The sequence below is a fragment of the Taurulus bubalis genome, assembly GCF_910589615.1.
Source record: "Taurulus bubalis genome assembly, chromosome: 9".
NCBI classification, from domain to species: Eukaryota; Metazoa; Chordata; class Actinopteri; order Perciformes; family Cottidae; genus Taurulus; species Taurulus bubalis.
Window position 1 is genome coordinate 23,162,115 of NC_136597.1, and position 16,765 is coordinate 23,178,879.

The window sequence follows — 16,765 nt, forward strand, 5'->3', positions numbered from 1 at the left end:
TGACTGAAGATTTTAGGTTCATGTTCTAATGTTTTTCTCTTTAAATTCTTTCAGATGTCTGACAACCAAGCCATCGTTTTCTTCGCCATGGCGACCACTGGATTTGGTAACATTGACTTTAATTACGTTTTCATTGTGCAGCCCTGCCTCTTAGCAATAGCTTGAGTACAAACATAATAGTAAATCACACAAGAAGAATATGTGCTTAGTTTAGGAGACATTTTGGGCTACGAGGAGCCTCCACCCGCACCTCCATCAAATGTAATGGAGTGGTTATAACAAATGACCAATGGGACTCTATTTTAGACTTGATATATACATCGTCTACATCCGCTAAACACAACTTAATACAGCTAAAAGTGGTCCACAGGGCTCATTACACTAATGCTAGATTGGCAAAAATGTACCCTAACTCTGATCCGTTATGTCCTCGATGTAAAGGCAAGCTAGCTTTGGCTTAACACCAGGGGAATTCCGTACCCGTTTACCAAATTAAGCCAACATGGTCGTAGCCTTCACAGCACCCGTCCCATAGCAACAGAGGAAGTGTGACTGGGACCACAAGCCAACCAGCAGCTCTTCCTATTCAGCAGAGTGCCTCACGCATGACAGCCTACGAAAGAAGCCCAAAATATCTGTAATAAAAAACAACTGCATACTTAAATGTGTTTTTCTTTTTTTTTTGGTAAACTGCAAACTTTTGCATTTCTTACTAAATTAAAAAACACAAAAGGTGCTGATAGAAAAATGAATATCATTTCAAGTTGTATTTTGTCATGTTGGCCACACCAGGAAATCTCTGACCAATGCAGAAAAATCGCAACAATGAGCAGTTTGCTGACAAATAATTTACAATATTCTATAACCTTCATCTCTTTACATTTTCTTGTTCTCCTAACCCTCCTCAGACACTAAAAAGTGTCACATCCTCCAGTTATCGGCGGTCTGTGAAGGGAGGGACTTCAACGTTTACATCTCCCCGCAGCGTGAGATCCACAGGTGCGCCAGCCAGCTGAATGGCTTCACCGTCAGTGGGGGCGAGCTGTTGCTCCACGGGTATCCCGTGACCACTCGTAGTCTTGGCCAGGCACTCAAATCCTTCCTCGCCTTCCTCCGCTCCTTCCCCCGGCCCGTGCTGCTGGCGGCCCACAAGGCTCAGGGGTTCAACGCTCCCGTGCTCCTCAGGGTGCTGGGAAAGATCTGGCTCCTGAAGAAGTTTCGGCAGGTGGTGTCCGAGTACGTGGACACCTTCCCGTTGAGCAGGAACCTCTTTAAGCACTTTAAGCTGCCCAGTCATTCTCGGAAGTATCTGGTCCACCACTTCCTGAACAAGTCCTACGACGCCTACAACGCAGTGGAGGACGCCAGGGTGCTGGAGGAGCTGTTCAACCACTGGAACCCCAGCTGGGACGACATCTGGAGCGTTACCTACACATTTTGAGAAATAAGGATACAGCAAAGAAACTAAATATTGCCATGAAAACTAAGTATTCACTACAAACTAAACCTTTCCTTCGCAGTTTGTGTTCTCATCATGTGGCCTCAGGTGGATGGACAGACAAGTTCTTGTGATTTGGAGAAAAATAAATGTTTACACATTGTTACACCCCAAACTTGTGTACTCTTATGTCTTTCCAATAATAAATACTAGTAAATAATTCCAGTAACATTAAACTTTGATTCTTCTGACAGCTTAAGTTATTGTGCAGATTCAGATTATTAATATAAAATATACTCAAATAATAAATGATATATAATGATATAGATATATATATATATATATATATATATATATACAAAATTGTGTAATAAAGTAAATCTTTAAGACTTTTCTTCAATACTCCACAGTATGTATCTGACAGTTTAAGTTATTGTGCAGATTCAGATTATTAATATAAAATATACTCAAATAATAAATGATAATGTATTACTATAAATTAAACTACTCAGCAGTATATGCGTAAGTAATTAAAATGAGCTCCACTTTTACCAGCTGCGAGTAATAAATACAGTATATTAAAGCATCAGTCTCTACTCTTATGTCTTTCCAATAATAAATACTAGTAAATAATTCCAGTAACATTAAACTTTGATTATTCTAGTCAACTTGGTATTTTAGAGAATTATTTGTTTATAAAATATATAAATATATAGATATAAATATAAAATTGTGTAATAAAGTAAATCTTTAAGACTTTTCTTCAAGGGTTTTGGGAAATTAAGGTATTCACTTTCTCCCATGAAATGAGTGGATCCATTCAAAGTTGATGTCAAGAAAGTAACTAAATATATTTATTCAATACTGTTTTTTGGTATTTGTACCGCTATATTTTAATTTCTAGTTAATAAGTAAATATTAAACATTTTACTCCTCAGTATGTATCTGACAGTTTAAGTTATTGTGCAGATTATTAATATAAAATATACTCAAATAATAAATGATAATGTATTACTATAAATTAAACTACTCAGCAGTATATGCGTAAGTAATTCAAATGAGCTCCAACTTTACCAGCTGTGAGTAATAAATACAGTATATTAAAGCATCAGTAGTTATAATCCATTAACCTTCTTAACCCCAGAGGGGCTCAGCCCTTCCACCTCCCAAACCCAACCAGTTCAATAGGGCCTCTGGTGTCACACAGAAACAACACAAACGGCACATCCAGGCCTTACAAGTCAATATAAGTCAATGTTTCATGTTTATGACACTATACCACAATAAATATGAACATAAACCATAAGCATGACTCGAAGGGACTCGAGAGTGACTTGGGAAATTGTGAAAATATGCAATTTCATATTGATAGCATGAAGCTACACAGGATTACCATACCGTTTTGGAATCCTTAGAACCAACTGAATCCACCAATAACCCCAAAAACCTTCGCCAAGATACGCACAACATTAAATGTCCGCAAAAAAATAATAATGGACTTACTTATGGCTGAAATAATATTTTTCTGGCCTTGTGTGGACCCTCTAGCAGCTAGCTTCCTCTTAGCCTGCAGCACATGGCTAGTGAAGCGAAGACCGTTCAGGGACCAGGCAGGGAGTGGGAACTTTCAGTGTTTACCGAGTTAGACACGATCGATTAAATTGGCTGGGGATGAGATATTATTCTGAAATGAGCCATTCTGTACAATATATTTTGATAAAATATTAAAAGAGAATCGTAAAATATACATGCAGGATATACATGCAGGCAAAGTGCAGCAAAACACAGAACGGGTGCTCACTGGCCGATCAGATCCAATTTATCACACAAAGACACACACTGAAGTTCATCACACAAAAACACACACTGAAGTTCATCACAAAGACACACACTGAAGTTCATCACACAAAGACACACACTGAAGTTCATCACAAAGACACACACTGAAGTTCATCACACAAAGACACACACTGAAGTTCATCACACAAAGACACACACTGAAGTTCATCACAAAGACACACACTGAAGTTCATCACACAAAGACACACACTGAAGTTCATCACACAAAGACACACACTGAAGTTCATCACAAAGACACACACTGAAGTTCATCACACAAAGACACACACTGAAGTTCATCACACAAAGACACACACTGAAGTTCATCACACAAAGACACACACTGAAGTTCATCACAAAGACACACACTGAAGTTGGGTTTTTTATCAATGAAAGCCGCAGAGAGTGGTGCGCGGCTATTGCGCAATAATCGCATGCAGCGATTCAGCGCTGTCAAATTTCTTCAAGCTTCAGGAAACACGGATGTGAACACTGACTTTAAAATCCAGTCGTTTAGCTCTCAAAAAGAACAAATCTAACCTAAATAAGCAAACAAATAGAATTAAACAATATTTCTTGTGAATAAAAATAACTTATAATGTTCAATAAATAGCTCCTACAATGTGCATTAAACTATTAAAATATCAGGTTTCAATTGAAACATGTAAGAATAAAATGAGAATAAGGTGCGCAAATGAATATGCCTTAAAAAGGTGTGTTTAAGTGTCGTACACTTTAAGAATAAGCTAAAACAGAAACGGGTTGGGGCAACATTTATAAGTAACATTTGTGGCCCTTAAGATTTATTTCACGATCCATTGTTCTGGCCTCAACCCCCAGATTGGGAACCATCGTTCTCATCTCGAAGGAGCCGTTTGGCGAGCTGGTAACCAAACAGCGCCCCCTTGTGGAGAGGGATGAGGCATGATCATTTTTCTGTTGTTGGAAAACATTTATAATATAACAAAATTCCAAGGATTGTTATAAGAAGAAAGAAAACAATTACATACTTTAATGAAAGCAAAGCATTTTATTAGATGCTATATTTAATATTGAAATACAAAAGGCACTAGATTCTCTTCTCTCAAAAACAATTCATACAGCGATGTGTGAATCAATACAAGTCTTGTGTTGTAGAATGGATGCAAGATCAAAACCTTAAATTAAACCGATATCTGTTGCAGGAACATCACACAGCTGAGAGGAGGTTGCAGTTGTTGTTCAGGAGCGCAGATGTTTTAAAAACTGGACATCAAACGAACACACGCGTGGATGTTTTCCGATTTTAAGAAATCAAGTAGAAAATATACATCGGTACGCAAATAATTTAGAGCTAGGTCGTCGTCCTGGAGAGGAAGACTTCTGAAAGTGTTGAACGAAGTGATCTGCGTGAGAGGAAAACAAATGCAAATGCACCTGGGCTGCATCCTGGTGATGTTGAGAAACTGGTGCGCTTTAAAAAGAAGGGAAAGAGTTATGGCAAGTTTACTCCGCGCTGAATACATTTACATTTCTACACCGTTAATCTTCATGAAAAATACACCGCTCCTCCTCTTTGCTGTTAGTAGTGAAATCGATAGAATGGGCTCAGCCCATTGAAGCAAACTGGATACATTGAAGCCAGTCTACTTATAATTAGCAAGATGTTCCATTGTCATAGTAGGTATTGCTTTGGTTTCCTTAAAAACGAGTCTTTAAAGTGTAAACAAAGTATAAGCATGATGAGAAAAAAAAAAATCGGATGCTTTAAATAAGTAATTTGGCCATAAGTGAAATCAAATCATCTTCTTTCTGGGTTCTAAATTACAGTGGAAATTGAACACAAAAAAAACAACACAAAAAACACTCTGGTATCCTCTGTGGATGTGATCACGTGATGACAAATACCAAAACATTGTGTTTCCACCCATCTTCTGACAACACAGTTGTTTTTTTCAGAAAGATTTTGGCAAAAGTTTGGTTGCAGACAAAAGTCAAAAGGCACATGTTTTAAAAACATAGTGTGCAATCTCCAAGTGATGGGGGGCTTATTTGTCCTTATTCAGTAATTAACACAGCAGATTTAAATGTAAAATACAGTAATATCTTGAAATCTAAAGTCCGACAGATTACAATGAGCGGCGTGATTTATTTGTTCATGTTCTTTCATATTAGACAGAATGTTGTTGTTTTTTGCGGAGCACAAGAGATGTTTTTTGGTGTTTAACAACAAAAAATAAATCACTTTTAAGACAGAAAAAAAAAAGAAAAGAATTGAGAAACACTTCATATTTATATTACAGGATCAGGGAAACTAAAGCGTACTTTGCCCACATGATGAAGACACGTGATCAGCATGCATGCACACACACACACACACACACACACACACACACACACACACACACACGCACACACGCACACACGCACGCACGCACGCACGCACGCACGCACGCACGCACGCACGCACGCATTACACTTAAGAGCTTTGCCAAAAAAAAAAAAAAAAGTGCACACGAAATATACAAAGCCGGGACAAACTGAAATATCCATCAGTGAACTTCATTCTTGCTTTCCACCACAGAATGCAGCTGTGTGACTTTCCCCTCGACTGCTTTCTACAAGCGGAGTCGGCGAGAAGCAAAGTTAACATTTGGGGGAATTACACGTGCATTGATAGGAGGGAGGCTAACCATGTAGCCTCACCCGAGCTCAAGGTCTATACATTGCACGGCCAGATTAAAATGTGCAGCCTCTGGCTCCAGAAGACAGGAGGGCTGTGTTTACGGAGTCAGTGGGAACTCGTTGAGTTTTTCGGTGACTCCATGAAACAGCCCTCTTGTCTTCTGTCGTCCCGACCCGATAACGCACAGACCTTGACCCGTTGAGCGCAGCTCAGCTCGGTCTTCCAGCGGTTTAGTTTCCCTGGAAGGCTCCCTGTGCAGCGGAGGATGCCGCACCAGCAGCAGCCGTTTGGAAGCTTTTATTGGTGAAGACGCCCTGCGAGAATTCCTGCTGGGCCTTCTGGAAACTGGCCCCGGTCCGGCGGTACATGCTGTGCACCTGAAGATGGGGGGAAGAAAAGAAAAGATAAACTTCTGCACTAAAGATGGACTTGTTGGTCAGTCCACCCTTCTGGTTCTTCTGGTTCTGGAAGATCTTACCAAACATCCGGTTCAAATTTCAGTTTGCTAATTACTTTTGCAATACCTCCAAAACTAAAGACATTTAAAAAAAAAAAAATGTAAAAGCTATACTATACTAAGCTATACCTTGTGTTCAGTGCTAAGCAGCAAATGTTGCTTGCTGAACTATGGCGGCCGCACAAAACATGAAGCGTTAAACATCTGCACGTCGTTCAGCATTTAGCTCCAGATGCAGACAGCATCTGTTTTACAAAAAATATTGTTCTCAAAACCAGAAAAAGCTGAAGATAAAGCAGTATTATTTGGGTGTGGTTTGAATAATGCTCCTTTATTTTGCTTTAAGTGTGGTCTGAAGCTTAAACATTCACTCTAGTGACAGAGATTGAAGCTTTAAATACAATGATATCAGATATCGGGCCGATTTATACAATTCTATATTTGTATCCGACATACAATATTAGCTAGTATTTTAATTCCTGCAAATAAAAGACACACAATCAGCATAAAAGAGTAAGCCTGATCAAACTCTTTTATGTCAAAGTCAAACGGCATGTTTGGGGTCAAACTCACCATCTTGAGCAGGATGATTGACAGCACAGCGCAGATGGTGAAGAGGATGGCCACGATGATCATGATGGCTCCCACTGGCTTGTTCGGACCGATGATGGTGAAGGCGGAGATCCAACCGCTGGAGGCAACACACGTCGTTACGTTTGAGAGGATGAAACATTTGCATGCAGGTGCAGTTCAGTCTGCACGCTCATGCAGTCTGGGTGAGAGTCGGGTCGCATTTAGGGAGAGAAGAAGGACGCGCTGAAGAAGCAGCGTGAAGGAGAAGCTGAGAAGATACAAAGAGGAAGAGGCGCCCATGAACCAAGACGACGAGCTGAATGCCAAGCCAGACCGACGGGGAGCGGCGGCTGCTCTGCCGCTGTCGTGGTTCATCCACGCGTTCGCGGTGCCGCCAATAATCAGGGTTTTAGAAAATGAGGGTGGCACTGTCCACAGTACAGCCAGGTATTTTTGGGAGAACAAAATACGTTTAATAAGTTCACGAAGACAAAGCAAGAAGAGAGTGTTGGCAGAACGGAGCAGAGACAGAGACTTACAGAGTTACTCAGCAGACAGAGAGGCAGCAGGCTAGAGGCGGGAGGATGAAAGGTCTGTCAGAAGACACGGAAGAATGCAGAAAATGAGAAAAAGAGCGAGAGGGGAGCAGCTTATAGGCCAGCTGAAAGTTAGTACTTTGGATATTAAAGGAACACTCCTTTAATATCTCAGTTAATCAGCAATAAATCCAGTTAATTTGTGTTATCAGTCATTTGTTATTAACATTCAGATGAGTTATTATTTCACTGAACTATTGTTAATTACAATCTATTTGTTAATTAATTAATTAGTGTATTCAAATATGGCAGCCAAATCTACAAATAACAGAATTTGGAAACAAAAATATTCTCTTTTTTTACTTACTGGAAATTGTATTAAACCAAATTGTCAACTCAAACTTGACAAAGTAAAAATATCACCCCAACCTCACCCTCATCCCCACCCCATGTTCGTGAGGCTTCGGTGATGTCACGGCGGCTCACCTGTTCCCCCACCCGGGGATGCCCACAGCCTGGATGATGAAGATCACCACTTGGCAGAAAAACACAAAGAAGAAGAAGAAGAAGCTGAAGGAGCTGTCAGTCCTGAAAATGAGAAGAAAAAAAAACATACTTTTAATCACTGGACTAGTCGTTGCAGCCCTACCGACTGTGATAAAACGAAACGAGAGCTCAAAACACTCAAATAACGTCCTTGTAGCTACAGATGAGTGGGCGGCAGTGGAAACGTCGCGGCTATGACTGTACGATTTCCTCTCACAGTTACCAGGCCTCGAGGTAAATATGTTGGAGTGTGGTATTGTAATGAAGATGAAGGGAGGCTTACCTGAAGGCCTTGTAGACGGGCCGGTACCAGCAGAGGAAGGAGCAGGGAGTGAAGAGGATGAGCCAGAGAATGGAGAGGCCAAAGTCCACGCCGTAGCTCCCGTTGGTGGTGAAGTAAGCCAAACACGCCAGCAGGTTGAGGAACAGAGTCATACAGTTGACTGTAGAAACAGCGGAGAGAGACCAGAGTCAAAGATGGTAATACCGCCCGTAATGTCAGCATCATCTTCATGTATAGAGCAGATACGCTTTATTATTTATTACGTTACACATCAGCACCGGTTATTAAAAGACATTACCGTAAAAGTCGGGTTACGAGCCGCTACTACCTTCGGTGGTTGTCCCCGCTAGCTCCCCGCTGTAGCGAGCTAGCGCTGCTGCTAGCGCTGCTGCCAGCTGGCTACAGCGGGGAGCTGGCAGCAGCGCTAGCTCCTCGCTGCCAGAGTCTGCCGTCGAGCCGGGGCTGGTCCTGCTACCTTCGGTGGTTGTCGGGGAGCTAGCAGGGAGCTAGCAGCAGCGCTAGCTGGCTACAGCAGGGAGCTAGCGGGGACAACCACCAAAGGTAGTAGCGGCTCATAACCCACATTTTACGGTATACGTTTTCAGAGACATCTCAGGTTTTGTGCCATTTTCTGAATACAAAAGGAGGTAAAGATATAAATGTTCACGACAAAGCGATCATTTGAATGCACTTACACATCCAGAGGTAGTAGATCATCTTGCAGACTCTCTGGGACTCGGGTGGGATTTCCTCCGAAAAGTCCTGATAGAAACATGGTTTGATGGGGAAGCTCTTGGGAAGCGGAGGCCAGTTGTTCGCTTTACCTGTCGAGACACGACGACAGCTTCACTGTTAGAAAATGAGATCTCGTCTCCAAAATACCAATTTCAGCACTGCAGGAAAAAAGAAACAAAATTCTTGTTTTCGTTTTTTAAACATGGTCGATAGACAATAAAATCTCCCGAAGTTACTGAAACTTGTACATGATCATCCATATTTGTATTAATACATATGGTTTTAATTATAACATATTATAATATAATTAAAATGTTATAATACACATGCAAATCCTATATAATATTATACTGAAAGAAAAATAAATGTATTTAAATGTGTATATATATAATTTAAATATGGTTTATGGTGATTTACTGCACAATTATTTATTCCTAGCCACAATTGTGCTGTTTCAATAGAGGTGCAGAATTTGCATAATGCAGTGAAGAGCAAGACCATAGTAAGTCAAATTTGACAGGAGCAACAAAAATACGCCCTGAAACTGCTCGGGGTTCAGAGAGTATTTTGTGTGCCAGAATGTTTTTGCATTCTCCGATGCATCATGCACACGCTGCATATTGTTTGGCGCTGCTTCGCATAGTACTGCAGAGGGAAGAGGGGAGGGCTCTTTGTCTTTAATGACCTGACGGGCCTCTGCTCTGGAGCTCCTGCTCTCTGCGGTCCAGCTCGGCAGCTTTCCTCTCCAGCTCCTCCTGCTGCTTCAGCAGATTGACCTGAGCTGCAGCGGCAGTCGCCTGAAGAAGAGGAGGAGGAGGTTGAAGAGGAGTCAGAAACACTTTACTCGACAAAACACATTGAATGTGCAGGAAGGCATTTTTGCAGAGGAGACGCTTCAGCAGGAGTTTCACAAATGGTACAGATTCACTCCACACATCAGCCTGCGTTGCTTTATTATGGTATTTTCTTACATATAACATCAAAGGAAAGGAAATGAAATGATTTAAGAATTTGCGCGTAGACGTTAACATCCATTCTTAGCATTGCAAATGTTTTCACAAGTGTTCATAAAAGGCACACATGTATTTTTTATTTATTTTTAAAGGCTACGATACTCTATGCTAAAAAAAAAACATACATATTCATGACGCTCACAACAAATGTCTGACTTGGCAGAAAAAGGAACGAGGCAGGTGAGCTGTAGTGCCATTCATAAATATGTATGAGATTATCAGTGGAACAAGGAGGCTTATTAGAATATTGTGTAAACTGAGTGTGTGTGTGTGTGTGTGTGTGTGTGTGTGTGTGTGGGTGTGTGTGTGGGTGTGTGTGTGTGTGTGTGTGTAGTGAGCACACATCCTCAAGAAGCACTTGCTATGAGGAGACAGCACTGCAAGTTAGAATGGATTGTGAGCTCTAAGCAACATACAGTTATTATAGATATTACGGTTACATTTAAAAAGCAGAAACGCTTTTATTGGATAAGATAGAGAAAAGGGAAGAGAGGGGCTTTCTGCAGCTACATTTTAGAAAATAGTTGGCGAAAAGTAAAAACCCACACTGATTATATGCTGAATATCAGATGCTGTGCTCTACTCCTGAAACCACTTTTCCACTAAATGATCTCTGGTTCTTGAATCGGTTCAGGATTCAAACCGTCACTCTGTTCCACCGGTTTTGAGCAGCAGAACCATCGTTATCAAGGAAACAACGAAAGGAAACCGGAGTAGCAAAATGGCAGATCGCATTGATTACCCACAAGCTTTTATTCTGCAAACTCTCACTTTTTGCCTTCTCCATCTAGGTCATGATAATATGACACGCCCACTGCCACTCAGAATTAGGGGCCCAAACCAGAACGGATTCTGAGTTGAGTGACACAAAGTTCCACGTTGGAGGAACCGGAGAACCTTTATTATGCAGTTGTGCCTCAAATCCAAACATCAATAACTTTCGTTATCCCTCCATGATTCTTAAAAAAAAAAAAAAAGTGGTTTGTCTGCACTCCCTTTTAGAGGGTAACATTTGACTTTGAATTATCTAACTTCAGTGAAATTTGTTTTACAACACAGAAGGCAGCACAAAGATCAAAGTTGGTTAAATTCATTTGCCAATAATGGCTTTTTTCCAAATTTAGTTTATTTACTTTTTTGTGACCGTGCACACTGCTCTAAATGTCCACTATGCTTTCTTGTGGGTTAAACAGTGTAATGTTGAACCTTCACTTTGTGGGAAACTGAAGCTGCAACAACTGTGTGAACAGTAACAGAGCTGCAGTACGTATGACACACAAAATAGGAACTGGACCCAGGGAAGTACTGTCCTTCAAATCTACTTCAGTGTAGTAGTGTGCCACTGCAGCAGATGAGTGGAGAGTTTGGTAATGAGAGAAAGAGGGAGAGGGAGAGGGAGAGAGGGAGAGAGAGAGTATCCAGTAAAAGGTGACTCACCTTTGGACTGGGCTCTGTGGACGGCTGTAACACAGCCGGCTGGTAGGGAGAAATGGAGGCTGGAGTGGTGTGAGCAGCGAGGCTGTCCTAAAACAAACAAACAAAAAAAGGATGAGGCAACAAGACCAGGAAAATTTAGGGTGAAAAATAAGCAAAAAATGAAGAATAGTAAATAGAAAGAGGAGCGGAGTCGAGCAAGGAAGAGGAGAACAAGACCAGAACATACAGCAACTCATGAAGGACTACCAAGATCAGATGAGGAGAAATAGAACTGATGGTGGTGATAAAAGATCATACCGGTTAAAGAAAGAGGAGAAATAAATATTAAGGATTTAAAAAAAAGGCTTTTAGACGTCTTACTGTGGGATGAGCGGGGAACGGGTTGTACTGGTCAATCGGTTCGATGTTGGAGCTGGTCACTTGTGTGACCGACGGGTCCTGGAACACAACACACACACACACACACACACACACACACACACACACACACGTGTCACTTTTCATCACAACAAGACGTCAACAACGGATCAGTGCAGCTGTACAACTGCGCTTCTTGGCATTTACGTGGATACAGCAAGTCATGTGGGTTTGTTCAAACTGTTTTACTTTGACTGGAGCAAAAAAAAAAACACACAAATATTTACAGCTGTTTATCTCAACTTCAGACCAACTCTTCCTTTTCATTTCCTGAAAGACTGGAAGGTAAACCTAAAAAAAAAGAGAAACTTCTGCCCAGACTATGAAATCTGGAGCCATGCGTTGACCAACGTTATATAATAATAATACTAATAACAATAATACTGTTCCACTAACCTCTGATGAATCATTGCCTTCTTAGCAGAAGTGAGGCGTGATAAACATTAACTGACTCTGGGAATAATTTAGCCGTTTCTAACTGACACGAGACGCCGGCCGAGAGTTAAAGTCGGACAAAAGCAGATTCTGCGCGGCTTTTTGCTTCTGATGGATTCTGTGAATGTTTCCAGGACATTCCTCAAATGAATGGAAGCGCTGCTGTGACCAAACAACATGTCTGAATTACTGGATTTCTTTTATTTTTTACACTATTTTCCAGTTAAACAAAAACATCCATTCAAAATGAGTTAACACGTCTATCTTCACTGCTATTTGTGGAAGAAGCCAGCCGACAACTAATCTAAAGGCAATCAATGTGTCAAATAAGTTGCCGAAAACTATTTAGATTTTTTATTTAATCGTTTTGAGTAAAATTTTTAAAAAAGAAAATTACAGAAATGATCTGAATTCAGCTTCTACAATGTGTAAACTTCCTGCCTTTTCTGTTTTATATCCATGTAAAATGAGTATTTTTGCAGTTTTGGACCGTTTTGGACCTCTGGAAAACCATCGATCCCAAATCCCCTTGAAACCACTGGAACACAAATAAACATCCCATGATATTCAAGGAATTTGATGGCATGTTAATTTGCATATTTACAATAGAGTCTGTTAAACGGCTAAAGATTTAAAGATGTAAATATGTAACATTATATTTCATGATGTCCACATTTACTACAGTATTCAGGGTGGAGCTGAATACTGTATTACTATACACTATATTGACTACATTGTCACTAACTATATTGATAATTAATGAATCGCTTTTTGGCATTTTTCGAGTATTTGCTGGCTCTTCGTCTTCGTCATCTTCAACTGAATGTCTTCAGGTTTTGAGACGTTGGTTGAATAAATTAAGGAATTAAAATACATCACCTTGGGCAGTGGGAAATTATAGCTGGCACAATTTTCTGATAAATCAAAGACAAAATGCATAGAGAAAATAATATAACAGATAACAAACAGTAAAACTAAAACAAACAACACACCAACAAAGTCTGTCAGAACCGTTTCTAGAAGAACGAGAACCTCACGTGATAAAACAGCAACACATCACTCACTGGCCATGTGATTAAAAGTGTGACGCTACTTTAGATTACTTATCTGCTTTGGACACACCTGTAAAACTTCCCAGCAGGAGACAGATGACGTCTTTGTTGATCACCACAGTCCATGGAGATATTCAAAACAGCACATAACGCAAAATGTATCGTTTACAATAAGCCACAGTGTAAAAGTCACGGAGACACAGCGTGTGTCTTTTGATGACACGGTAATAAATTAAGAAATATATAACCGAATTGATGATAATGACTAAGCCTCTCCAAAGTCAGGATTCACCTGGGACAAGCCAAAACAAGACGACGCCACGTTCACGTCTTTATTGATATTTGTGTAAATTTCCACATCGGTCAGGTCGGAACACGTTACTAATTCTATCTGAAAAACGGGGTAAACGTCTGAACTTCTGAACCAGGAAACAGGACTCTGTGTGGTGACCGTTGATTGCCTAGGTGTGGCTGTCATTCCCATTTCATGACTGCAGTTGGATGTTGTAACTAAATAGATTTAAATCTTGCTTCAAGTTGTATTTTACAGCTCTACGGTGGCAGCAGTTTTGAGAAGTACATGGTTATAAAAGCACACTGGAGGTGATTGTGGAGGGGTCACTTCAAGGCCACACAAGGTGGACGTTCTCAATCATGTTTTCAATGTTGCCCTCCTGAAAAGCAACATATTAACAATTCCAGGGTTCATACACATTTTGACCAATGGATTTCCATGACTTTAAACCAAATTTCCAAGACCAAACATTTAGTGAAATCTCGGTGTAGACATGAAAAAGTGAGGAAATTTAGTATTTCAAATATTCAAGTATTCAAACTCAGCGTAAATGAACGATTTGAACATATGAATATAACACATTTCCAAGACTTTTGGTTTTTTTTTTTTTTTAAGGACTTTTCCATGGCTGGAAATAGGCATTTTAAAATTCCATGACTCTTCCAGGTTTTCCATTACCGTACGAAACCTGCAATTTCAACGTCCCCGCAGACTGCAGGCTTGTGCGACGGCATACATACGGACAACACAATGCAGCTGCCACTCGGGTTATTTATTCAGTCACTTCCACACCCAAACAAACAAACCGTGGTCTCCACCGACATCACGGCCACCTGGGATAATAAAGGGCGACTCCGCACTACTGTAGAAGTTACTGTAACGTCACTCAAATCACATAAAGTGATTTCTTATTGTTTGAAATGTACTATCAGATGTGTTAATGTGCAAAGTGAAGCTCTGTTGCCCTTGAGGCATGCATTTCTTGTTTCACCATGCAAACTGTATTTCCTCGACACTTTGCATTTGACAAACGAAGCAATAGTTATTTTAAAACATCTAAAACAGCGAGTGTGTTCTACGTATGTCTCTACTATAGCATACGGACCTAATGTGGTCCATGTGAAACCTCAATTTGATCTTATCTTGTACAGTTAGTTTATAAACTCTCCTTGGCAAATAATGCGATCATATTTAACTAATCTTTCATGTTGCATGACAGCCCCTTCCAATACCTTTTTTAAGGAAGCTCCTTGAAGTTTATTGTAATTATGTGTGTTAGGAGGACCCAACAAAACAAGCTTTTCATTGTACAGAGTAACTCTGTTATCTGTGCATGACAATAAAAAATATCTTGAAACCAAAATGTTACGCTTTGTTTTAACGCTCCTATCAGAGAACAGTGGTAGAGAGTTGTGCCAGTTAGGATATTTCTCTTCTAGCTGCTTTGCAATTAAACCTATGTGTGTTGAGGTGTGCCAATAATAATAATAATAATAATAATAATAATTATGATGAGATGGCTCAAAAAATATTCTCAAATTTCGTTGAAATAAGCGTGAATTTACCAGGCAGGGGAGCATACATTATCGTAAATGTAAGATCCATCCAGTTTGACATAAATAAGAAAATAAAAAGGTCACTTTGCTGCTTCTAGACTACTTCACTTTATGAACGTGCAGCATTCAATCACTGCAGTGTCCCTTTAAAAAAGGCCCGTGTTGACCCAATGTAAGCAACGTTCAATTGGATCCAACTTGACTTAAATGTGGAACCTATGGATGCATTCCTATGTGTGAAAATGTGAGTTTACATGTCAGGGGTCATTTTATTTCTAGTGCATTTCAGAAATAGCTCGTCAGTGAGTCGACATGCAGGCAGAAACCCTTTGATCTGCAGGTCAGCCCCTTTCAACTAGTGATAAATGGCCTACTTCTCAACATTCAATATGTTGTTATAGACATACAAACAATGTTACTGAACTTGTTATAGACTGCACAAACTTCTGGGCTACATCCTGTTGGGTGGATATTCTTCTCAAAGCAAACAAGCAGCACGAGCTTGCAATTGAGTGTCTTTGCGCAATAAGTGACACCGAAATTATATAAAATCACATTCAACGCATAAGGAATCCACATAATTCTCTCAAACTTCAATGAACAGTTGTTATATGGCTAAAAACGGGTTGACATTCTTAGCTCGCTACAGTTTAACTTCCTGCTACCAGGCTCGCGGAAAACCCCGCCCTCTTTTATGAAAAAGCCCGCTGATTGGCCGAAGGACTGCCAGTCACGGCACCTCTGTCAATGGCTGTCAAGAGAGCGGAATTAGATCCCGCCCCCGACATCCACCCAACGAGTTTCCTGACGTGCTGGCTGCCTTAAACCGATGATATGTCAGCACCCTGACTTAAAAACAACTCTAAAAACACACACTTACATTGAAAGGGTTGTCGCCGGCCGGCTCTGCGAACGGGTTGCTATCAAATCCCGACATTTTGAAAAGGCTGCGGGCCGGTTTGTCCTCTCTGAACGGAGAATAAACAACAAACTCTTCTCCGTCGTTTAAGTTGCCTTCCTGCCACTTCCTCGAATGAATTTACAGCGCATGCGCACTCAGCCAGTTGGACAGTGACGCGTTTTCAGTGACGCGTTTTATTTTGGTATTTAGTAATCTATTAATTTATTAAAGAAAATCCACGACAAAAGACAATCGATATCAATCAGATGAATACACAAACAAAATGTTAGGGGACAATATACAGAATATATAAAGTAGGAGGACATTATTCATTCATAAAAAAATACGTTAAAGGAGGTGCACAAACTCATTGTCTTTTTTAGAAATTAGTTTTCATAGCTTTGCTTAATTTTCAAATACAATTCAGAAAGGTTTGGAGTATATGAGTTTGAATCCAAGGATATGAAATGTTGCTAAAATAATGACAATTTAATAATGTAATATTGTATTGCCATTACATTCATTTAAACCAAACCAAACAATATTTAAAGGCATAAAGTGTATTCAGACTCAATATTACAAATAAT

General features: G+C 40.2%; 2 protein-coding genes across 2 annotated transcripts; one reads left to right on the plus strand and one right to left on the minus strand.

The window, feature by feature from the left end:
• Positions 1-87: 87 nt before the first annotated feature.
• On the plus strand, positions 88-1,441 carry LOC306741136 (uncharacterized protein; the record flags this gene model as incomplete). The annotated part of the gene is made up of 2 exons (XM_079223389.1): positions 88-106; positions 909-1,441. 2 exons carry the CDS (start codon positions 88-90, stop codon positions 1,439-1,441), a joined length of 552 nt encoding a protein of 183 aa, XP_079079515.1.
• A 4,334-nt stretch (positions 1,442-5,775) lies between these two features.
• On the minus strand, positions 5,776-16,327 carry scamp2 (secretory carrier membrane protein 2; the record flags this gene model as incomplete). Its single annotated transcript, XM_079224242.1, is given in 10 exon segments — positions 5,776-6,319; positions 6,973-7,090; positions 7,995-8,096; positions 8,338-8,497; positions 9,033-9,161; positions 9,758-9,869; positions 11,523-11,609; positions 11,883-11,960; positions 16,158-16,297; positions 16,300-16,327. Coding segments are annotated over 10 exon segments (1,101 nt in total). The 3' UTR covers positions 5,776-6,172.
• Between the last annotated feature and the right edge of the window lie 438 nt (positions 16,328-16,765).